This window comes from Ambystoma mexicanum, chromosome 6q (genome assembly GCF_040938575.1).
Source record: "Ambystoma mexicanum isolate Mex_15411 chromosome 6q, UKY_AmexF1_1, whole genome shotgun sequence".
NCBI lineage: Eukaryota > Metazoa > Chordata > Amphibia > Caudata > Ambystomatidae > Ambystoma > Ambystoma mexicanum.
In genome coordinates, this window is record NC_090937.1 from 1,559,569,370 (window position 1) to 1,559,590,485 (window position 21,116).

A 21,116-nucleotide genomic window follows, 5' to 3' on the forward strand; every position below is an offset into this window, starting at 1 on the left:
ACCCGGCCCTGTACGCCTCCATACCCATTTGAGCCCCCATAGGGCTCAATGGGAATGGGGAGGATGCTAACAACGGGTCCGTTAATGATGGGCCCGTTGTTAGCATCCTGTACTGCTAGCGGGTCCCGCTCTGCACATCTGGTCTGGCCAGGAGTACAGAGCGGGACCCGCTGCAGGACTCGTTATGTGTTGGCCTGGAATGAACGGTACTGGTCCCTTACCGGCACCGTTCCTTCTGTGGCCGCCACAGTCGGAATGAGGCCCTATGTATGCACTTCCACACATCCCACAGTACTACGCGGCCGCATCTCTGCTGGGTAGGGAATGTCCAACATAAGAAATATACTTTTCAATGTCTTTTATTGTGAATATCTTTATTAGGATACAAATATACACAGTAATTGTTAAACGTAATATGATCACCATTTATCAAAATGCCCTTGTTTGAGAAGTGCACAGTTTTTTCATACAAAAATAAACTTTGGGATTAGAAAAATGCTAAAGAACAGATAACAGGGACATTTTAAATTGTGCAAGGTTTTATAATGTTGCTAGTAAGAGCACTAAGAAAAGAGGAACACAGACCACTTCGAAAGTGTGGACAGGAATCACGTGCAGATTAAATGAATGGTCACTGTACGGTTACATAGAAGCATAGACGTCTTGAGAACTTTGGTTGCTATCCCTCATCTACTGTCACTTAAATGTTTTATGAAAGAATGAGAAATGTGACATCTTTCAGACAAAAAAGAATGTAATTGTAGTAGTCTGGTGCAGTTCATTGAAAGAGACGATTTGTGTACTGTAGCTTGGAATTGTGCAACATTCTATAAGGGCTAATCCTGCACAGTTGTTGCTGATGGGCTACACAGTAGAGCTTAAAGTCTTCTGCACTTATGCTCCGAAGGGCACTTTATGCTAAGAATAGTCTGCAAATCTACGGAATACGACAATGTTTTCAGTACTTCTGTAGTTTTGTGGACTTTGTATCTGACTTCCAGTTCATGTAACCTTTGCATACCCTTACTCTGATTCACTTCCCGTATGGTCCCCGGTAGAGTAGCGTAGAAGTGGTACGAGCAGACATCTCTTTGTACAACGAAAAAAATGCCACACTATGCAGAACTTTAAACAGTGTCAGGCTCCCATGCACAACTACTCCAACATACTGAGGTTTGCATACTTACAAAAGATACACTTACATATGTTTCGGCACTTTATTGTCTTTGATTTGTTCTACTAGTTAGGATTTTAAATTGTTGCAATTTTAGAGCAACCACTACTGATTGCTGATCAGATCGGAGAAAAATAGTATTAAAACGCAATGATGATCTTAGCAACGTGTATTTGTTTTCGTATCACCCGTCATGCTTGCGTGCCATCAATCGCTGTAGAATTTCGTGAACCATTACTCAGTAAATTTGAAGCTCATTTTGCCCGCATTGAACGGATGAAACACTGAGTTGACTTGTCCATTTTCACAACTTGAGAATTTAGTTTTGGACCAGCTTTCCAAGGGCGGGATTGCGGAGATTGAGATCTTGCCAATTTTGTCTGGACCATCCCCGATTCCTGTCATTGACTTGACACATTCAACATTCAGGTTTATCTGGTTTCCCCAAATTGCTTCAGTACAGCTTTAGTTCAGGATGGAGACAGAAGAAAGCATGAGGTTGATCAATACGTTACAATAGCTTATTTGACGCAATCATTTTTCGCGATCTGCAATTGTGTTTCAGATCAAGTGATTTGCTATGTTTGTTCTTTCATGCATTGATGTGTGCTGGTGCAGCTCAGTGTGAAGAAACACAGGCTGGTTCCCTCCTAAACAACCATCCCAATGATGCATTTCTCCTGGGAATGCAGTATGTGTCATATTTCACCTTGAAATAAGCTCTCCTCATCTAATATTCAGTTGAATATATTTCTTTGACATATTTCCATGTTTATTATCTTAGGTAATGATGTTTTGCTCATGCTGGCTCTGTGCAATGGCCGCCTTGAGAGACAATGTCTAGTCTCATCATAACTGTGCCTTCCAGTGGTGACCTTTCTTCTGCCATTGCAGCGCCTATCAAATTTCATCGAATATTCAGTAAAATACATTTGATTGAAAAGCGTTAAAAAAATATTTATTTCATAGCTTTTGTTTTATGTCCTCGCGTGTAGGTGGCTTCAGCACAATAGCCATGAAAAGCACTTTCTCACCTATTTAGGAAAGTTCAAAGACAGTCTTGAATAAAATTCTTTATAGCGTGGTCATCCAAGCATATCCTTAATTGGTTTTCTCTCTGCAATACGATTAACGTGAGCTTGTAGCCTTCGGTGAAAACACCTTCTGCATGCCCCTGCGTGTTCAATTTCTGAGTGTGGTGTAAGTTTCCTCTTGGAAAAAATACTTTTTTAAAAACAAAGTTCTGCTGTCAGTTAGACAGAAAATCAATAGTAGCCCGGACTGTCTTCGATGTTTTGACATCCATAGCTGTGACTTTGATTTCAGTGTCTCCAAACTGCATGCCTGCTCGGATCTCTCGGCGCCCTCGTTTCAAACTTGATTCGTCCACCTCCGACAACTCTAAGTTGATCGTCCCACACTTTCGCACTCCTGGATCAGTGATGTAGACAATGTCATCAGTAGCACAGCAATAGACATTGATAATGATTTTGCGTTGACCAAGCCTGGCGGGGCAGTAGCTGCGCTGGACAACTTCACCCAGAGCTACTGATTGGTCAACTGAGACAAACTTGTCAAAAATATCTGTACACCAGTTGTTTCCCTCCTTTACCAGGAGTTTCTCTTTTGGGTGTTTCCCTTCCACAAATTTATTGAGGACACCGACTCCATAGGTCAAAGGCGACCGCCTAACTCTCACGATGGTTGGATCAAGACCAAAAAGCACGGCCCCTTTCAGGATGGTGAGGCCAACATCTTGAGGGATGATGACACGACAAACGTTGCTAAAGGCTGATTGGACGGCATACTGAAGCATTGGAGACTCTGCAAAACCACCAACTAGGAAGAGGAACTTGATCCCTTTAACATCTGGTTTCTTCATGAGGTCACCTATTCGAGGAGAAGACACACAAAGTTATCAGTGATTCAAAAGCAAGACCAAATCATTCAATCGGACAGGACCATGAATTTCAACCTGAGTGTGCCGGTCCCAGTCCTAATCATATTTTTGCATGGTCCCGGAACGCTTTGGCACAAGCGCGCTATAAGTCAATAAATACAAATACATATACAAATTAATGATTTTAAAATATGGAGTCTTGATCCAAACATTGACATAATAATATTAATTTTAAAGTCTTCCATACCATAAAACATTGCTAATGTTTTAACAGAATGTTTAATAAACTTTTGACCAAAGGTTTGATTAAAGTGACAATTTACATGGTGAAAACCATTGCCACACTTTCTGTGAAGTTTTCAATGCTCCTGACTGCAGGCAGTTGTATGTGGGAGCGGTTGGGAGCAGCGTTCCTCTACTTTTGAAACATTGAATTTTTAAGTTTGATTGTTCCTATACTTTTATTTTAAAAAGAAACCATTCCGGAGGGAATTACTTTTAAAATAAAATTGTTGGAAGAAGTTTAAACTTGAACTTCAGTGCACTGCACTGAAAATTCCCTTAAACAGCACTTGTGTTTGTTTGGGGGTTTGGATTGTGCGTGGGATGGGGTTTGGCGGTGGGGTTTGTGGGGAGCGGCGGCAGGCCAGGTGGGAACATAGTTCCACTACTTTTTTTATACACTTCGACCACTGCTGTTTCTCATTCTCCTAGGAAGCACCATCACCCCTTATCATGACATGAAGCTTGTTGTATTCACACCTCAACCCTCAACACTCACCGAATGTACAATGTCTCGGCTTTACCCTTGGCTGTGTCCTCCCACTTAAAACACTCATTGCCCAGAAGACCCAAGCAGCATGGTACCAGCTTCTGCTCCTCCAGAAAGTTAATCTTCTCATCCTCAAGCCCTGATTATCTCCTGCCTGGACGGAGGCAATGCCCTACTCGCAGGAATCCCTGATACCACGTTGGCTACTCGGAGTGCGTTGCTGCGCACTGCAGCAGAGCTCATCACAGGTCTAAGAAAATTTAACCACATCACCCCCGTCCTCAAGGAGCTTCACTGGCCTACCCTTCAAGCATTTCACCATGTTCCAGTCAGCCTCATCACCCACAAAGCAGTCACAACCAGCCACCCCCGATGAAGACAGAATATTGCCCGACAGGAAAATGCACAAGGGAAAAATCCTGGAAACTGGCCTTTTGCTGCTGCATAGTTTTACTCTGGACCAAGTTACAATGCAGATAATCCTGGCCCCCTCCATCCTTCGCTGCTAGAAAGACCCAGGGGCCCTACCCTTCAAAGAACAACTTGCCAATTGCTGAACACTGCGTTCCAAACTATTTCTCCTACCCTGCACCTCCTACACATCCCAGTTCCTCTGTTAATCCCACACCTTTACTTTTAACCCCTGAGTGCGCCCCCTAGTACGGCACTCTGTTGCTTCCCAGCAACGCCGTGCTTTATAAATCCCATACAGGCATAGGTCTACTAAGGAACTCCTTGCTATAAACAGGCGGGTTGAATAATCCAGCAGCTTCTTTGACAGACAGCACCCTACTCACTATGCCCAATGTTTATGATGAGGGGTAAGGCTTACTAGGGTGTGACATCAGAGGGCTGTTGAAAATCGAAGTCCTCAGTAGCTGAGCTGCTAAATAGTACATATTCACAGACATAACATCAAGTGATGGGCCCACCCCTGTTTAGATAAAGGTATTTCTATTCCAGGTGCTAATTGCATGGAGGGGCCCACAACCGTTAGCACATACGGGCTGTTGTCTCTGCATGCAGTTTTCCACTTGATCAAAATGTAGTGCAAAGATTAAGGGTAAATACAGGTGAAATTGCTGTTGCTGTTTCCTTTTACTCTGTTGGAAAATACATTCTGCCTGCAGATTACCCCTTGCAGGCGCCATTTACAATGGATTCCGATGGCATCTGCCTCCTTTTAGCAGGCGCCAAATATACCTCATGGGCACACATAGGGTGGTTTTGCGGGCGGAGTGGGAGTGAAGGGAAGGAGTCGTATTTCCACGCTGCTGTACCCCCCACCCCCCAGTGTTACTTTCACGATCCACAGGGATGGAAAAAGAGCCCATAAACAAAGCGTTTGAGTGAGAAAACCTACCCCAAGAAGCAATTTCCTTAAGAGTTTATTAAAATGATTACTCGACCCTGCATTATCTCTGAGGGTTTAGCAATGTGCAAAGGCTTGGAAGGTCAAAAGTTGAGCAAGGTCTTAATTAGAAATATCAGCACCTTCTCCCTATGTGGACCTGATGGAAGTTAACATAGAAAGTGCAGATCTATCTGCATTTTTCTATAGCGCCTCTAACCCTTAGGCCTCAGGGGGCTTACAAAGAGAAACCCAGAGACACGAAAGAGAAGGGATACCGGGAAACAAGCCGAAAGACAAGAGAGAAAAAAGTGTTGGATCGTGCAGCCGAGTTCAGATAGCGAGACATTGAATCTGGAAATTCCTTAACTCGTCCTGCCTGCTCCATGTGTTGATACCACTTGTGTTGTATGAAGGTTCAGGTGTGTAGTTGTGTTGGTCGAGTTCTCCCTGTATGTATGTTTCGGGTGTTTGGAACTGGGTAGAGTGTGTGTCTGGGTGTGTGTGATTGTTGAGTGGTTGTCGTGCTGTGGTAAGGAAGGAAGGTGTTAGGATTGGTCCTGTATGTATGCTGTAAGTATGAGGTCATAAATGGAATGTTTGAGGGGTGGCTGAGTGGAATGCTGTGGATGAGACTCCACCCAGGGCAGTTGACAATGATGTGGCCTGGGTGGTGGGAGCCAGTGGTCTCCTCTGATCCTGTAACTGATCTTCTTAATCTCCTTAAGTTAACTGATTAAATCAACCTGAAGATCTCTCCTGGCACCCAGTGTATCCTTTTAATCCCACTTAAGGTTACAACAGGACCTTCATGGCCTGTGCATGATATTGATGGGAGATGGTCGGGCATTGCCTCTGGACATTTAGTATTAAACCTGCAATGGCCAGCCCTAACCGATCCTTCAAGACTATGAACCATCGTCTTAGGGAGCAACCTCAATGCAATGCAACTCAAGTGTCTACCACTTCTGAACATTCCCAGCCGAGGCTGAAGCGAGCGAAGCAAGAGAAATGGAGATTCACCTTTAAAAAAAATATCATTTATAGTCCCATTACTTCCTACAACAACTTTTGACAGCCGGAGCTGGTCTTATTTGCAGTTAGTCGCTTGTTTTGTTCCTCCCCTCCCTTTCTGCACTCCTCTCCCTCACCTTTTGTTTTTCTTCGGCTCTACCAGAAATGTTGTCAGGCCTAGTACGGTAGTCGCCTGTCTGTTTCCATTTCCTTCCCACTCTCCCCCTCCCTTCCTTATCTATGTCTTAGCTCTTGCACTATCTGAAATGTCGTCAGGCCGAGTACGATAGTTCATTTCACATCCTTACTGTTCATGGCCTGTAAGAATGTGGTTGTATTTTCCCTTGTTCCCTCCCTTGCCTTGAAGTGTTTTGAAACACATTGTGTATAGGCGCTATATAAATAAACGATCATATATAAATAAACGATCATACCCTCGTATTGCACTTGCCAGGCACTTGCTCTTTAAAGCCAATCACTTAAATTGAGTTCTTGTTGTGCTGGCGAGCACCTTGTTAAGTGCCCCCATCTAGCTCCAGGTCTTATGGTGTGGCCCTAGACAAAGATGCTGCTTCACAAGGCATATTTTTGGAAGAGTGTAGTGCCAGCACCACCTTATGCTTACGTTTTGTTCTCCATAGCTGCCCGGGTAGAACCTTGATGGGCAAAACAAACATCCTGTTTCTTCTAGCTAGGCATTCTTTTGTGCCCCATTTCCAAGTCTACAATTCTGTCCACATAAACATAAAAAGGTCACTGTACCATTGGTTTTCTTTAAACATAAACTATTTTAAGTTCAAATAGTGTGGAACGATTGCACAACAACGTTGCATATTGTATCAGGGTTGACAATGACCAAAAACCCCAAAGGGGAGACCCTCACATTTTTTAAAGAATTTGCAGGAGGAAAACTCTCCGGACACCTCATAGCAGGTACTTCTACATTGAAGTCTACTTTGACACTAGTGGCAAATTGAAAACCAAGCCTGCCAATCCAACCCACCTGGCTGTCTACCTGCTCCAGCCCACAGCCCCATAAAACTTGTTCATGTTGGCGGCAGCGCTCCCCACCCTGGGTTTTCAGTTCTCAGAACCACTATTCTGTCCTTCTACCCCTACTTCCCAGGATTTAGAGTCAGAAAATCATAAAAAGCCTCGGAATACTGGCCTACATTTGGTCTCAGCGAAACACCAAGACCTGTACATATAATGATCTAGCTAATTTATTTTTTATGTATGATTACATTATGCAGTGCTCACTAACTCTTGTCTCTGACATGTTGTATTGTGCCCATTTCAAGGCGCTTGTGGTCCAAAGGTTATAAAGCTGTGTGATCCAATATAGTGGATGGATTGTATGCCATTATTGCCCAAGTAATTCCCTACCATCTTGTGTGTGTGTATGTTATGTAATATACACTTCTAAAGCGCAACCTTCAACTAGCTAGGGCATCATAGCGCTAAGGAGGTAAAGCTGCGAAGGAAACTAGCGGATAACACAAGCTGCACTCAGACAGAGAACAAAAAAATCTTCAAGGCACCCCAAAAGGCCAAATGGTCAGAAATCTCACGAAGAGGCAACGGGGTGGAGTTCCATAACTCGGCAGCGGATACTGAATGGGCGACCTCCCACACAAGAGTACTTCAAATGTGGGACAAGAATATGCAAGGTGGTAGAAGAACGCAGAGGAATGTGCGCCTTGATGCCTGCGGGGTACGGCGCAATACAAACACACAAATAAATAAATAAATGAATAAATAGAGGAACGGGAGGACATTACTGAGAAAATATTATTTGAAGATACTCAGGCTCAGTTTTGTAAAAAGCCAAATGGATTATATGAAGGGCCTTAAACTGAACCGTTTGGCCGTAGTCGACCAATGCAGGGCATTCAAGATGGGTGATGCGGAGGAGTCGCGGGCTGCACCAGTGGCTAGCCTGGTGTTAAGATTGAAAGTCCTCGAGGCAGCAGGGTAAGACATAACAAGTTCCTTTATTAAGTTTTTCATGTAAATCAATTCAGAGGCAAGGAACAAGGACAGGAGCAGAGCGAGAGAGAAGCCCGCCAGCACCCACCACCTAGACTACATCTCTAACGGGCAAGGTTGAAACACTTATACCACAACAACATTCCATCTATGACCTCATTCAGTCTCTGCACTCATACAAGAGAGGACATAACACATCTCACTTCCTTCACACAGAGCAACACACACACAAGACAAAACATAACACCTCTCCATTCCTTCACTCACCATGACACAATCTGCACACCACAAGCTGACAGACAGAACACCTCTAGACAATCAAACATCCCACCAACACAGCCAATGACAAAGAGGAATTCCATACCCTTAGGAAGTAACTAATTACCCAGCGACATGCCCGCCCAAACACTACTACATTAAAAACCAACCAATCGGACACAAGCCGCCTTTTATCCAGCTCAGGCCCCTATGGATTTTAGGGCTGATACTCCTAAGTACAAACCTAACCACCAACCTACACATCAAACCACCAGGAAGAACAAAACACCTTTTATCCTTCACTGCCACAGAGGGATCTTGGGGCTTCCCCCCCTAAGCACCAACTGCCCTAACAATTGGGCACTGGCTCACAGGCATACCACTCAAACCAAGCGTAACTACCAATGAATTGAAACCAAACACATGCCAAGGCCACCACTTGCCCAATCGCCTTCATCACATAACACTCAAGATCCACACACTCACTCACCAGCACCACAAAACAGAAGGCGTGGCAGGTTGCGCTAAATCGAAACCCACATTGGGTGCCATATGGTGCATCCCAACAAAACTCCACCATGATGCTAGTTTGTTGGCCTAACAAACTAGAACCCAACTAGAACAATGCTACTTTCCATGAATCAACTTGCGGCCAATGACGGCTGCTGATGCCACAACTCTACATTCAGATGTTATATGAGGAGCTACTGTAGGCATGCCAAAGTACCCAACAGTATTGCCAAATACAAAAAGTAATGATGGAAAGTATACCATTACTCTGGTAAAACATGTGCTAACTGGACAGGGCTCAGACCCGCAACCGGTCAATAGATACTCCAAACATCATCAATGCAACCATCAACAAGCCCACCCAATCCAGATCAGCAAAGCTCCAGCAAGCAAAACCAATTGCCTTTTTACTTGATTCACTCTTACAAGGGCCCAGCATACTGATCATGCCTTTTACCACTGGGACCATACCTTGCATGAATGTGGAAGGCGTCCCAAACCACACCAGCGAAAACACACATGCAAACACATCACACGCTGCATGTACTATACCACACTTGCCACAATGCATAGCAACAGCTCCAAACTCATTTTAGAGAACAAAATGCTCATGCATGTACATGCACACATCAAGCATCCCAAACTGGCAAGAATGCATGGCAACACCACCACAACTCATGTCACTGCACGAAGTCAACAGAGAAGAATTTTAATTCATTACTAAAGTCATCACAAACTACAGCATTTACAAACAGTGTGGCGCAGCCATAGGTCTTAAGCGCAGAATGAGTGCACACAAATGAATATGCAATTCATTCAGTAAGTGACCACAAAATATAACCCTTCACCATCACTGTAATATGAAGAGTGCTGTCCATAGGACTGAACTTCACATACAGTCTCTGTAGCAACCACCTGAATGTCCTCACCATGTTAAACTAATCTAACAGCAACACCCCATTCACTCACAGTGCAGTACACTTACACATGCTAATTCCTTTAAAAGTCCAGTCCATAAGGCCATGCCACACCAGGCAGCATCAGTCATTTCCTAAAATTACTGAAACATTTTAAACTATAAGTAGTAGTGCAATCCCTTAAAAGCCCTCGAGGCAGCAAGGTAAGGCAGAACCAGTTCCTTTATTAAGTTTCTTCATGTAAATCAATTCAGAGGTAAGGAACAAGGACAGGAACCGGGAGAGAGAAGAGAGCGAAGCCTACTGGCTCCAACCACCCAGGCTACATCTCTAACTGCCATGCGTGAAACACTCGCACCACAACAGCATTCCAACACTACATAACATTCCATCTGTGGCCTCATTCAGTCCCTGCACTCATACAAGACAGGACATGACACATAACTGCCATGCACGAAACACTCGCACCACAACAGCATTCCAACACTGCATAATATTGCATCTGTGACCTCATTCAGCCCCATGCACTCATACAAGACAGGATATGATACATAACTGCCATGCATGAAACACTCGCACCACAACAGCATTCCAACACTGCATAATAATGCATCTGGGACCTTATTCAGCCCTTGCACTCATAACACAACTGCCATGCGTGAAACACCCGAACCACAACAGCATTCCAATACTACATAACATCCCATCTGGGACCTCATTCAGCCCCTGCACCCATAACACATAACTGCCATGCGTGAAACACTCGCACCACAACAGCATTCCAACACTACATAACATTCCATCTGTGACCTCATTCAGTCCCTGCACTCATAACACATAACTGCCATGCGTGAAACACTCGCAACACAACAGCATTCCAACACTACATAACATTCGATCTGTGACCTCATTCAGCCCCTGCACTCATACAAGATAGGACATGACACATAACTGCCATGCATGAAACACTCGCACCACAACAGCATTCCAACACTGCATAATATTGCATCTGGGACCTCATTCAGCCCCTGCACTCATAACACATAACTGCCATGCGTGAAACACCCGAACCACAATAGCATTCCAACACTACATGCCATTCCATCTGGGACCTCATTCAGCCCCCTGCACTCATAACACATAACTGCCATGCGTGAAACACTCGCAACACAACAGCATTCCAACACTACATAACATCCCATCTGGGACCTCATTCAGTCCCTGCACTCATACAAGACAGGACATGACACATAACTGCCATGCGTGAAACGCTCGCACCACAACAGCATTCCAGCACTACATAACATTCCATTTGTGACCTCATTCAGCCCCTGCACTCATAACCCATTACTGCCATGCTTGAAACACTCGAACCACAACATCAGTCCAACACTACCTACCATTCCATCTGGGGCCTCATTCAGTCCATGCACTCATTCAAGATAGTACATAATACACCTCCGTTCACACAGAGCAACACACACACACACAAGACAAGACATACCACACCACGTGGCAGCAGATTTTTGAAGGATTTGCAGTCAGTGAAGCAGAAAATCAGGTTGATCAAGGAAAAGAGAGTTACAGTAGTCTAGGGATCCTGATGTCAGAGAGGATACAACCAGGGGACGGAGCAGATGTGGGAGATAAGGTAGAAGTTTAGTGGACGGACTTGCATACTGCACTAGCCTGAGCCTGCATAGACAGCAATGCAGAAAGCTTCACGCCCAGTTTCTTAACTACTGCAGATGGTGAAGGTAGGGGCCAAGTTCGGTAGGCAAGAAGGCTGACGACCACACCGGCGTCTCCGGAGAGGCGCCGACTATAAGGGCCTCTGTTTTATCCCCATTAAGGTGAAGCCAATTGTTGCCCATCCAGTGATGGACAGTAGACGGCAGAAACGAGACCGCTCAGCAGTAGCAGGGAGAGAAAGATCACGCCGCACCAAGATCTGAGTGTCATCCGCGTATGAGTCACACCAAAAACCAACAAGAGGCTGAATACAGACATTAAAGAGAAGAGGGGCAAGAGCAGAGCCTTGAGGAACACCACACGTGAGGGGCCTATGAGATGAATGGAGTGAGAAAAAGAGACGGTGAGGGATTGGGAACGAAAGACCCCAACCAGTCCTTGTCAGGCTTGCAATATATGAAACCCAGCATATGCATACATATATATACACATATTGTTAGTACTACAACAAAGAGAACATGGGAGAGTATGCACGCAGCACGTATGCTGTAAACTTGACACATCTTTGCAAAATGCGAAAGAAGATTATTTTCCCAGCATCTAAATACAGCGTCTCCAGTAAGCACAACACTGAGGTCAAAGGAATCAAAAAGCTCCACAAGTAAGGTGATCATTGGGTTTCTTGCATGATTGAACAATGGTAAAGAGATAATGCAGGTGCACAGTGATGCCCCGAGTTCCTGATTGGTTGAATAAAGCTGTAAGGACCGGCTGTTCTTTGCATACCTATGTGTTGGATAATTTGGTTGATGGTTGGCTGGAAGAGCTCGTTCATAGCCTCCGATGACATTCGTAACATGCCTTGCGACGACCACTTGACGAAGTTGACACTGAGGACAAAAACACAAAGTCAATGTACAGCTATCCTTGGGCTGACACAGGCAATACACATTGGGCATTCCCCAATATTATTCTATAAAACCCTAGGAATAGCACAGTCACTAACACACGTGGTAGGTGGGCTACTCTCCATAGATTTATAATGGGAAATTAATCTCGTAAATGGGGTGATCCTTGGAAATGGGCCTCTTTGGGTCTCCTTCCTGCAGGCTCGTGCGGTGGATACCCATACCCACCTTTTGACATGTTTTGCATAGTGGGTCTGATGCCCTGTAGGTGTTCAAGAATAAAGCACCTGTGATATCAGGTGCACCATACACTTTGCTACCAATGCCATAGGGATCCTAGTATCCTGTGGTGTCATCAATGATGGCATACGTAGCGTTACGTGTGATGCCATCTATGTGCCCATGGGCTGTGCAACAGGGTGGCTGAGAGTAAAGATGGCATAGCTTCTTTGAATTTCAGGGGGATTTTATTCAAAACTGGCATCATAACATCACGTCTGCTGGAGTTTTTCCCAAAATGTCAGTTATTTGCGTTGACCTGTTGCACCTTACCCGTATCTTACCTAAAGCTTTTTCATCTTTTTCTCTCTCTCTCCTCCTCTCTTTCTCTCTCTCTCCCTCTCCTCCCTCCCCCTCACTAACAGGCTAAGTAACAATATCAAGTATTAGGGATTCAGGGCCCGATTCATGGAATTTTAAGCACAGTGTGCAAAGACACTTTGCACTGCCAACACACCCCCTAGTTCATGGAACTGTTCAAAGTTTATTTTTGCAGTGCAACGTCATTTTTGCACTACAAAGAATTGCACTGACTTTGCACTGCAAAAAATACACTTTGCCCTGCTCCATGAATCAGGGTGTTTGTCACTTTGCGCCAGTGCAAAGAATTCCAGGAATCAGGCCCTTAGTCTATTTCTAAAATGTTGACGTACTGCAATGTGTCAGGGTTTGTACACGAGACAGTTGCACATGCAAATCCCTAACATGGCAAGATGTTCACTTCCCGAACTCATCAGCTGACAATTAGTTCCTGTTATTCTTGTTTCATTGGACAAGTGTTTTAATCTTGTGGGACAATTGGTGGAACTGGACATTCACCTAATTAAGCATTATTTCAATTATACATTTGGAGGCCTGGACCTGGTCTGACATCTCTGTTTTGAGCCTGGCAGAGACAACTCATCAAGGTTTAGGCCATGTCAAATGTGGCTTTCTACTACACTGGAGGAAGTCCACTTTCACAAAAATGTAGTGTCTGTCTTTGGGGAATCACTCTGCTTTCTTATAGGACGAAACGTGCATCTGCCTGACATGCTTGAAAGTGACGAGTATGGATTGAGATAAAACAGTGGCAGATGTGTAAAGAAGAGAGGACGAATAAAAGGTTACACAGGGAATTAAACTCTGTGCATTAGACAATGAACATACACAAAATGCTGTGCACCCAGCGAATATCTCTCAAAGCAAGAAGCAGTTCTGCTCTGACCGCAGTGGTGTGGCTGACATTGCAGCACATTTATTTTTACATACAAATCCTGAGTCTGCCCATATAAGTATATATGCTTCATGTTTACAAAACACTTGTTAGTGTGAGTGCTGTGAAAAATGAAATGAGCACCAAGTCCGGTGTGCATTATGTACTCATGGTTATTCACGCATGCACGCCATTTATCGCAGACATATCTGTCAATTATAATGATCATTCTCATGTTCCGAAGATGCTCTTTGATGTTATAAAAAAGCAGCCAGGAACCCTCATTGGTGGTGTTCGTACCCTTCACCTATAAGTTTGCAATTGAGTATTTTAAAGGAGTACAAAAGAATTGTACACACGTCAGTCTTGGAATGAGTGACTTATATGAGAAAATAATGTGTATGGTTTTCTAGTTTTTTATAATGTGCTTCAAACTTTAAATCATGTGTAATAATCTTATTATGACTATATTGCATACCAGAAGTGATCATTCGAAATATGCATTATAAAATATAAGAGACAGGTTAAAGTGTTAGCACAATTAAAAAAAAAACACAGTTTTAATAACTTCTTTTGTTGAGAATAAAGACACATTTTTTCTCAAAATGTCCTTTCTTCTTGGAAAAGAACTTGTTCATATTAAAGCAAATGATGTGTTTCTATAATTAACAAAACATTGAACGTAAGAAATGCAACTATAGACCCTGCAGCCTTTGGTCCCTGCCAAAGTCCATCAGCGCCCCAGAACCCTATGCAGAGTCTATCCAGGTCTACCACACCTCCCCCTGTATGCACAATGACCCTTCAGTGGGATGACAGCATTCCTGAAAGACACATGTGTTGACAATATATGTCTCTAACCGCCAGGCCAGTCCCCACCTTGCGGGATGCGTTTGTCACTGCTGCTCTCATTTTACTTTGAACCATAAAAAAGACAGCGTCCCCTCTTCTACAAGATATGTGTTTGTTTACTGCTGTAAGCAACAGGTGGGTTGGCTGTAGCTAAGGTGCACCAGCCAACGCCACTCTTTGGGTGAGAGTAAGCGAGGAAGAGTGTGTAGAGAAGTAGAGGTACACGTTACTCATGGAGGGCACTCCCTCACCTCCATCATATTGGAAGAGCAGCAAGAAAGCACTGTGCATGATGCTGGCAGCTATCCTAGGGGAGAGAACTGACGACATTTGGAGATGAGCGGGATATGCAAGTGTGACAGCACAAAACACATCACATGATGGAGCACCAGGATTCATGCAATTCTCATTATTAGAGAAAGGGGGAGGATGACCACAATATATACCGTGGCCACAAATGGATAAAGAACATTTGAAATGCAATTATCTAGATTGACTGCAGGTGCTGGAAAATAGATTCATGAGTTCGAAAGAATGATAGCGGGAATGACGTTAGCATTGGATGACGTAAAAGGCCTACTGGCAGCTGTCCTAGGGGAGAGAGCTGATGACATTTGGAGATGAGTGGGATATGCGAGAGTGACAGCACAAAACACGACACATGACGGAGCACCATTTAATAATTGTAGAGCAGACAGACATATGGAGGCCGCTCAGAGTACAATAACCTGACATATCAGACATGGGTGCGATTATCACAAGGAAAATGGGTGAGGACGAAGATCCTGTTGTTTTTATTCATGAGATTCAAGAACATTTGCATCTTGGGATGAGAGAACCGTTGGATAAAACTGTAGGATTATTTTATCATATTCTATGTCAGAGACTGCCCGAGCCAGTGGACCAACAGATGAAGAAACAGGTAGGATTGAAAGTGAAGCCATGGCCAGAAATCCATTTTACTGTTGTACATCATTGTTGATTATTACAAATGAGAAAAAGAAAAAAGCTCAGAATAGAAACCAGGAGGAAGCAAAATTGGTTCTGAAAAAGCTGTCAAAGTTTGCCATAGAAGAGCAGTATTGACAAGTGGTGAAGATGTGTCCACTCAAGAGTTACAGCCAGCACAGGCAAGAAATGTAGGGTACCTTATAGATCAAGGTGGGTAACATTTTTGGCCATGAGGTAGGGGGAATGGACCTAGAGGCGAGGTGGATTTCAAAATCCTCAAGGGGGAGGAGGATTTAATGGAGCACAACCGCAGCAATGTTGGAACTGTGGGAGGACAGGACATATAACCCGCACATGTAGAAGTAGAGGGGGCATGCAACAGATCTGGCAAGTTCCAAGTAGGGGGATGGGCTATTTTCCACAGCATAAAACAGAACCGCAGGAGTATTATGTCCAAGATCACACAGAGTATCAGACACGCGCACTGCAAACACAGCAGGTCCCGCTGCAAACACAATCGCCACAACTGCAACCACAGCAAGTGCCTATGCAAACACAACAGTACAGATGCAACAACCACAGTATGCTCCAATGCAAAAAGCACCAGTGCCACAATGGAAAGTGAATACAGATGCCCCACAACTACGCACACCTAAGATAGGAAGTGTGACCGTAGTGGGAGGACGTCCTTTTACAGGCATGGGGATGAATGTATACCCACAATAGGAGAGTCCACAGAGTGACTTGATGTGTTCAGTACTATCTGTGACACCAGACCAACAAGAGGAACCCCGGGTCAGGGTAACGATAGAAGGCAAGACATTTTCGGTCCTAGTATACACAGGAGCAACTCGTTCCTGTGTTTGAGAGAGAAAGTTCCCAATGTTTGGGATTGCTATGAAGGCACAGGGATTCCTTCGGGCTATGATTTTGGCCCTTTTACTGACGAATCACACCTTTCAATAGGAGAACATGACGTGTCTATGCCACGATTGTATTCTTGGCAGACACCAGTCAACATATTAGGACGTGACTTGATGGCAAAACTAAGACTGGTAGGTAAATTGTTGAGCATATTTGACACATTTTTGCTTAGGCAAGAAATACCTATGGATGATGACGAAGGACTGGTTATCCCCTTAGAACTAGAAGCAGAAGTGTTAGGTGAGGAAAGGGTGGTTGCTCATGGGACAGATGATAAGGGCAGAGGATGAAGATCACTAATAGCTCTTGGTGAAAGATACCGACTAACAGCCTTGACAGATGAAGAATTATTCAGAGATGGTTATTCAGATGATGAATTTGTACTCTTCATAAATCTCACGTATTGATTTAAAGTTGTGAATAGAGAGATAACACAAAGAATGGCATTGGTGAGAAAAAAAAAACATTATTTTCCCAGGAAGATTTAGAAAAGGTGCCAGGCATTTTATGGACCAGTAGTACATATGATGTAGGTTATTAAGTGGAGCAGGAGCAGTTAGAATAAAACTCAAACCAGTAGCAATTTTGCCACAAGCAAAACAATATCCAATGTCCAGAGAAGCAGATAAAGGCATATTTGCAACCATTTCCACTTTAATACAGATGGGGATATTGGTACCATCAGAATCTCCATGTAACACGGCTGCGTACCCGGTGAAGAAAGCAACAGGGGGTTGTGGAGATTTTTTCAGGATCTATGCCCTCTAAACAATATTGTTGAAGGTGGTTCCAAATCCAGCTACACTATTATGTAATATCATAGCTAAAGCCAAATATTTTATAGCCATAGATTTAAAAAATGCATTATTTTCAATTCCCCATCAGGAAGACTGTGAGTCCCCATCAATCTTTAATAAGGTTCTCCAGATGGACCTTGGTAATGTACAACTTGAGAGCACAATAATTCAGTACGTAGATGACATCTTAGTGTGCAGTGAAACAGAGGAAAGATGCAGAGAAGATTCAGTTCAACCAATGACAGTACTAGCAGAGAAAGGATACAAGGTTGACAAAAGAGAAATTACAATATTGCCAGGAAGAGGTCCTGTACATAGGACAGTTAATCTCTCAAGAGGGAAGAAAGGTAACACCTGAGAGAGCAGAAGCGATCATGAAAACTTCAACACCCGAAACATTGAGGGAAATACAACAATTTTTAGGCCTATGTAATTATTATAGGGCCTGGGCTTTTGATTACAGTATATATATATGACCACTTTTAAAAGGAGTCAAGGAACCACAGATAGGTAAAAGTAAAATAACATGTACAGATGAGATGAATGAACGATTCAAATAATTAAAGGGGTGATCTGTACAGCCCCTATGTTAGGAATTCCATAGTACAACAAGGAGTTTTACTTATTCTCACATTCAAAAGGAGTAATTATGACAGCAGTGCTCACACAGAAAATTACATTAGGACATGGACATAAACCATTAGTCTAGTATAGTAGGATTTTAGACCCAGTAATGAAAGGGCATTACCCTTGCGAACAAGCGTTAGCTGCTGCTACTTTTACAATTGAAAAAGCTGCAAGTATTACAATGGGGTGTTTAATGGCATAATTTGTCAAGCATTCTTTATTTGCTTTTTTGGCGAAACCCAAAAGCACATTGAATACACAAAGAGCGTCAGGGTACGAAGTGATTATATTGAATCCAGCAATCAAAATTGTTAGATCTAGAATAATGAATTCAGCAACATTTATAGCAGAACCAGTAGGGAAGGATGAATATGTACATGACTGCACAACGTATACAGAGTTGTATGATGATATTCCCACCATGTTAGAGAAAATGCTCTAGGAGGAGGGGAATTCTATTCATTGATAATTCTTAAAAAATTGATCAAACGACAGGAGAAAGACATATAGGGTTTATGTTTTGTTTAGTTTAGTTTAGTTTCTTTATTTGTACCGTGCGCCAAACCCTGAAGTAACTGGGCACCAGAGACTTAGAGCAGGTTACAACAAGATATAGACATACATGATAATAACAATAAGTGCAAGTAAGAGACAGGGGTGTTCTTTATCCCCCACCGAGAATCTATGAAGACCGGATAGGACCGGAAAGCCAGTTATGCCTCTTGCATTATTGAAAGTTGTGTTGGATAAGTTTCACTATCCTGCACATACAACCAGACAGAATCTTGCTGGTATGAATGCTAAAGACTGGCTTTCACCAAATATATTAGAACACATTGCACAGTATATTGTGATCAGTATAATTTGCCAGATGTTCATATCAATGCATACCTTTGCGAATAGTGAGAGAAGTAATATCCAGACCCAATAGTCCTTTTAAACATCTACATATCGATTATGTGGGTATGGATGGCTACAGATACATATTTAGTGGTAGTATGTCCTTTTTTCAGATGGATTGGGACAGGTCCATGTATCCACTCAGATGCCGCATGTGCGCCAAGTTTCCCATACGTGAGGTGTTTCCTAGATGGGGTGTGTGCGGAGTCCTGTGGTCTTAAAATGGGCCGCATTTGGTAAATGAATTGTTCAAACAGATAACTCTTCTATTAAGCATAAAGCACAAGTTTCCATCTGCGTATCACTCACAGGCTAACAGTGTTTGTGAGAGGCTAAATGGACTCCTTAAAGAAAGGATAGCTAAAATCAAGATAACTTTGAAGAAGGAATGGCTTCATTGTCTATCCCTTGGTCTGTTTTCCCTGAGAAATCAGCCTGGCTCAGATCAACACCTGACTCCTCACAAGTTGTTGACTTTACGCCGCATGAGAGTACTCCTTGCTCCTCCCACTCAAATACAAACTGATGCCCATAGTGTTGCAAAGGCATTAGGGATGAGATGTATGATTATTTAACAAATATGACCACTAGTGTTACTTTTATTTCTCAACAGGTCAAACATCAGAGGAATTCAATATTTGAGGAAGACACCCGAACAGTTAATCCTATTGACATGCTAAAGCAACCTAGTTTGTACCCAGGGGACCAAGAGCTTGTTAAAGAGCTGTGTATGCATTTGGAATAAACTCCACTTTAAGGGACCGTACCTAGTAGAGGGGGTCACTCCTAGTGCTGTGAAACTCAAGGAAGAAAAGGCTGGCTACATTTGTATGATGTAAAGATCTACAAAGGAGAGACCCTGACCCCTCTTGCACCCACTGACAGTGAAGCAAGAGAAGAAATTATGTGCATTCAGATGTGATTGGCTACCAAGAACCAAAACAAAGAACAGGAAACAAAATCAATTTGAACTATTGCTATTCACAGGTTTGAAGGGAAATAAGTAAATTGACTTTGCAGTACTTGAAGATCTATTTCAGTCAGGTTAAATAGACAATGCGGTAAACAACAAAGATTGCACATGACACTTTATGTTGCCTGATACGTTATATGCATTTCTGCATGCTGTTTTCATATACATAATTTGATCTTACCTAGCTTTAATGAGATATGTCGATATTGGCACATTTTTGGGGAATCCTGAAAATAGTCCTATTGTTTGCAGAATCTTAATTGCAATCATATAACAATTTCTTTTATAAAATTGTGGTTTATAAAAAGTGACAGATTGATTTAAGAGAATGGAAATGTTCTATTATATAAGATACACATTGCTAGTAAGAAGACCGCCTACTGTACAGGATATAATCTGACATATGGACATTCTTGCAGTACTTCTCGTAGTTACATTTTGCACAATGTGCTCTCTTTACTGTCTTATGCTTGTAACATTTCATCAAATGATGTTTTATAATGCAGATGGAGGGGTTAGCAATGAGACATCACTTTCTATTTGTATTCCTAGCAAAGGCACAAGTGATATTTTCCCTGATATTTCCAACCTAATTATCCAACTTAAAAGAGATACTGGGGAAGATAATGAGGATAAAAACTCATATCTTGATAATTTGGCCCATTTAAAGTATAACATGTGGTATCAGGACATGAAGGAAGTGGGGAGGAGTACGTAAGACAAAAGCTGCTACGTGTGTTCTCTTATTCCGTATGCCATGAGCACAGCCAGAACATTAATTGCAAGAGAAATACCTATCCATGATGCAAAGTGTCCCAGCCATCTAGCAGCATTCACAATTTGAAGGAAGAAGGGCAACCCTTCAATGGATGTTGAAAAGAATGTTTCCATATAAAAATGATTACATAATAAATGCAGAAAATGGAAAAAGAAGTAGATTGGAAAAGTAGAATGCTCGAATATTCATTCAGTGGTATGACTGGAGAACAGATAAAGACTGTTGAACAAAAGAGGCTGGGTTATGCTGATGTATGGGAAATACCAGTAACAATGGGAGAGGCCTCAGCTATTAGTATATAGACAATTTGCTCCCATTACAGGATGGGAAGACAGAATGTTAGCATGTAGTGCAC

General features: G+C 42.9%; 1 protein-coding gene across 3 annotated transcripts in view; it reads right to left on the minus strand.

The window, feature by feature from the left end:
* Positions 1-343: 343 nt before the first annotated feature.
* Positions 344-21,116, minus strand: part of HSPA12B (heat shock protein family A (Hsp70) member 12B) — a 393,296-nt gene continuing 372,523 nt past the window's right edge. For 2 of the 3 annotated variants that reach the window (XM_069632262.1, XM_069632263.1), the window contains 3 exons: positions 12,364-12,467; positions 1,591-3,064; positions 344-1,467 (listed from right to left, as the gene is read on the minus strand). In XM_069632262.1, coding sequence (XP_069488363.1) covers positions 2,424-3,064; positions 12,364-12,467 — 745 coding nt within the window. In that variant the 3' untranslated portion in view covers positions 344-1,467; positions 1,591-2,423. Of the gene's footprint in view, positions 1,468-1,590; positions 3,065-12,363; positions 12,468-21,116 lie in introns of those variants that run through there. The other variant, XM_069632264.1, reaches the window with a different exon arrangement.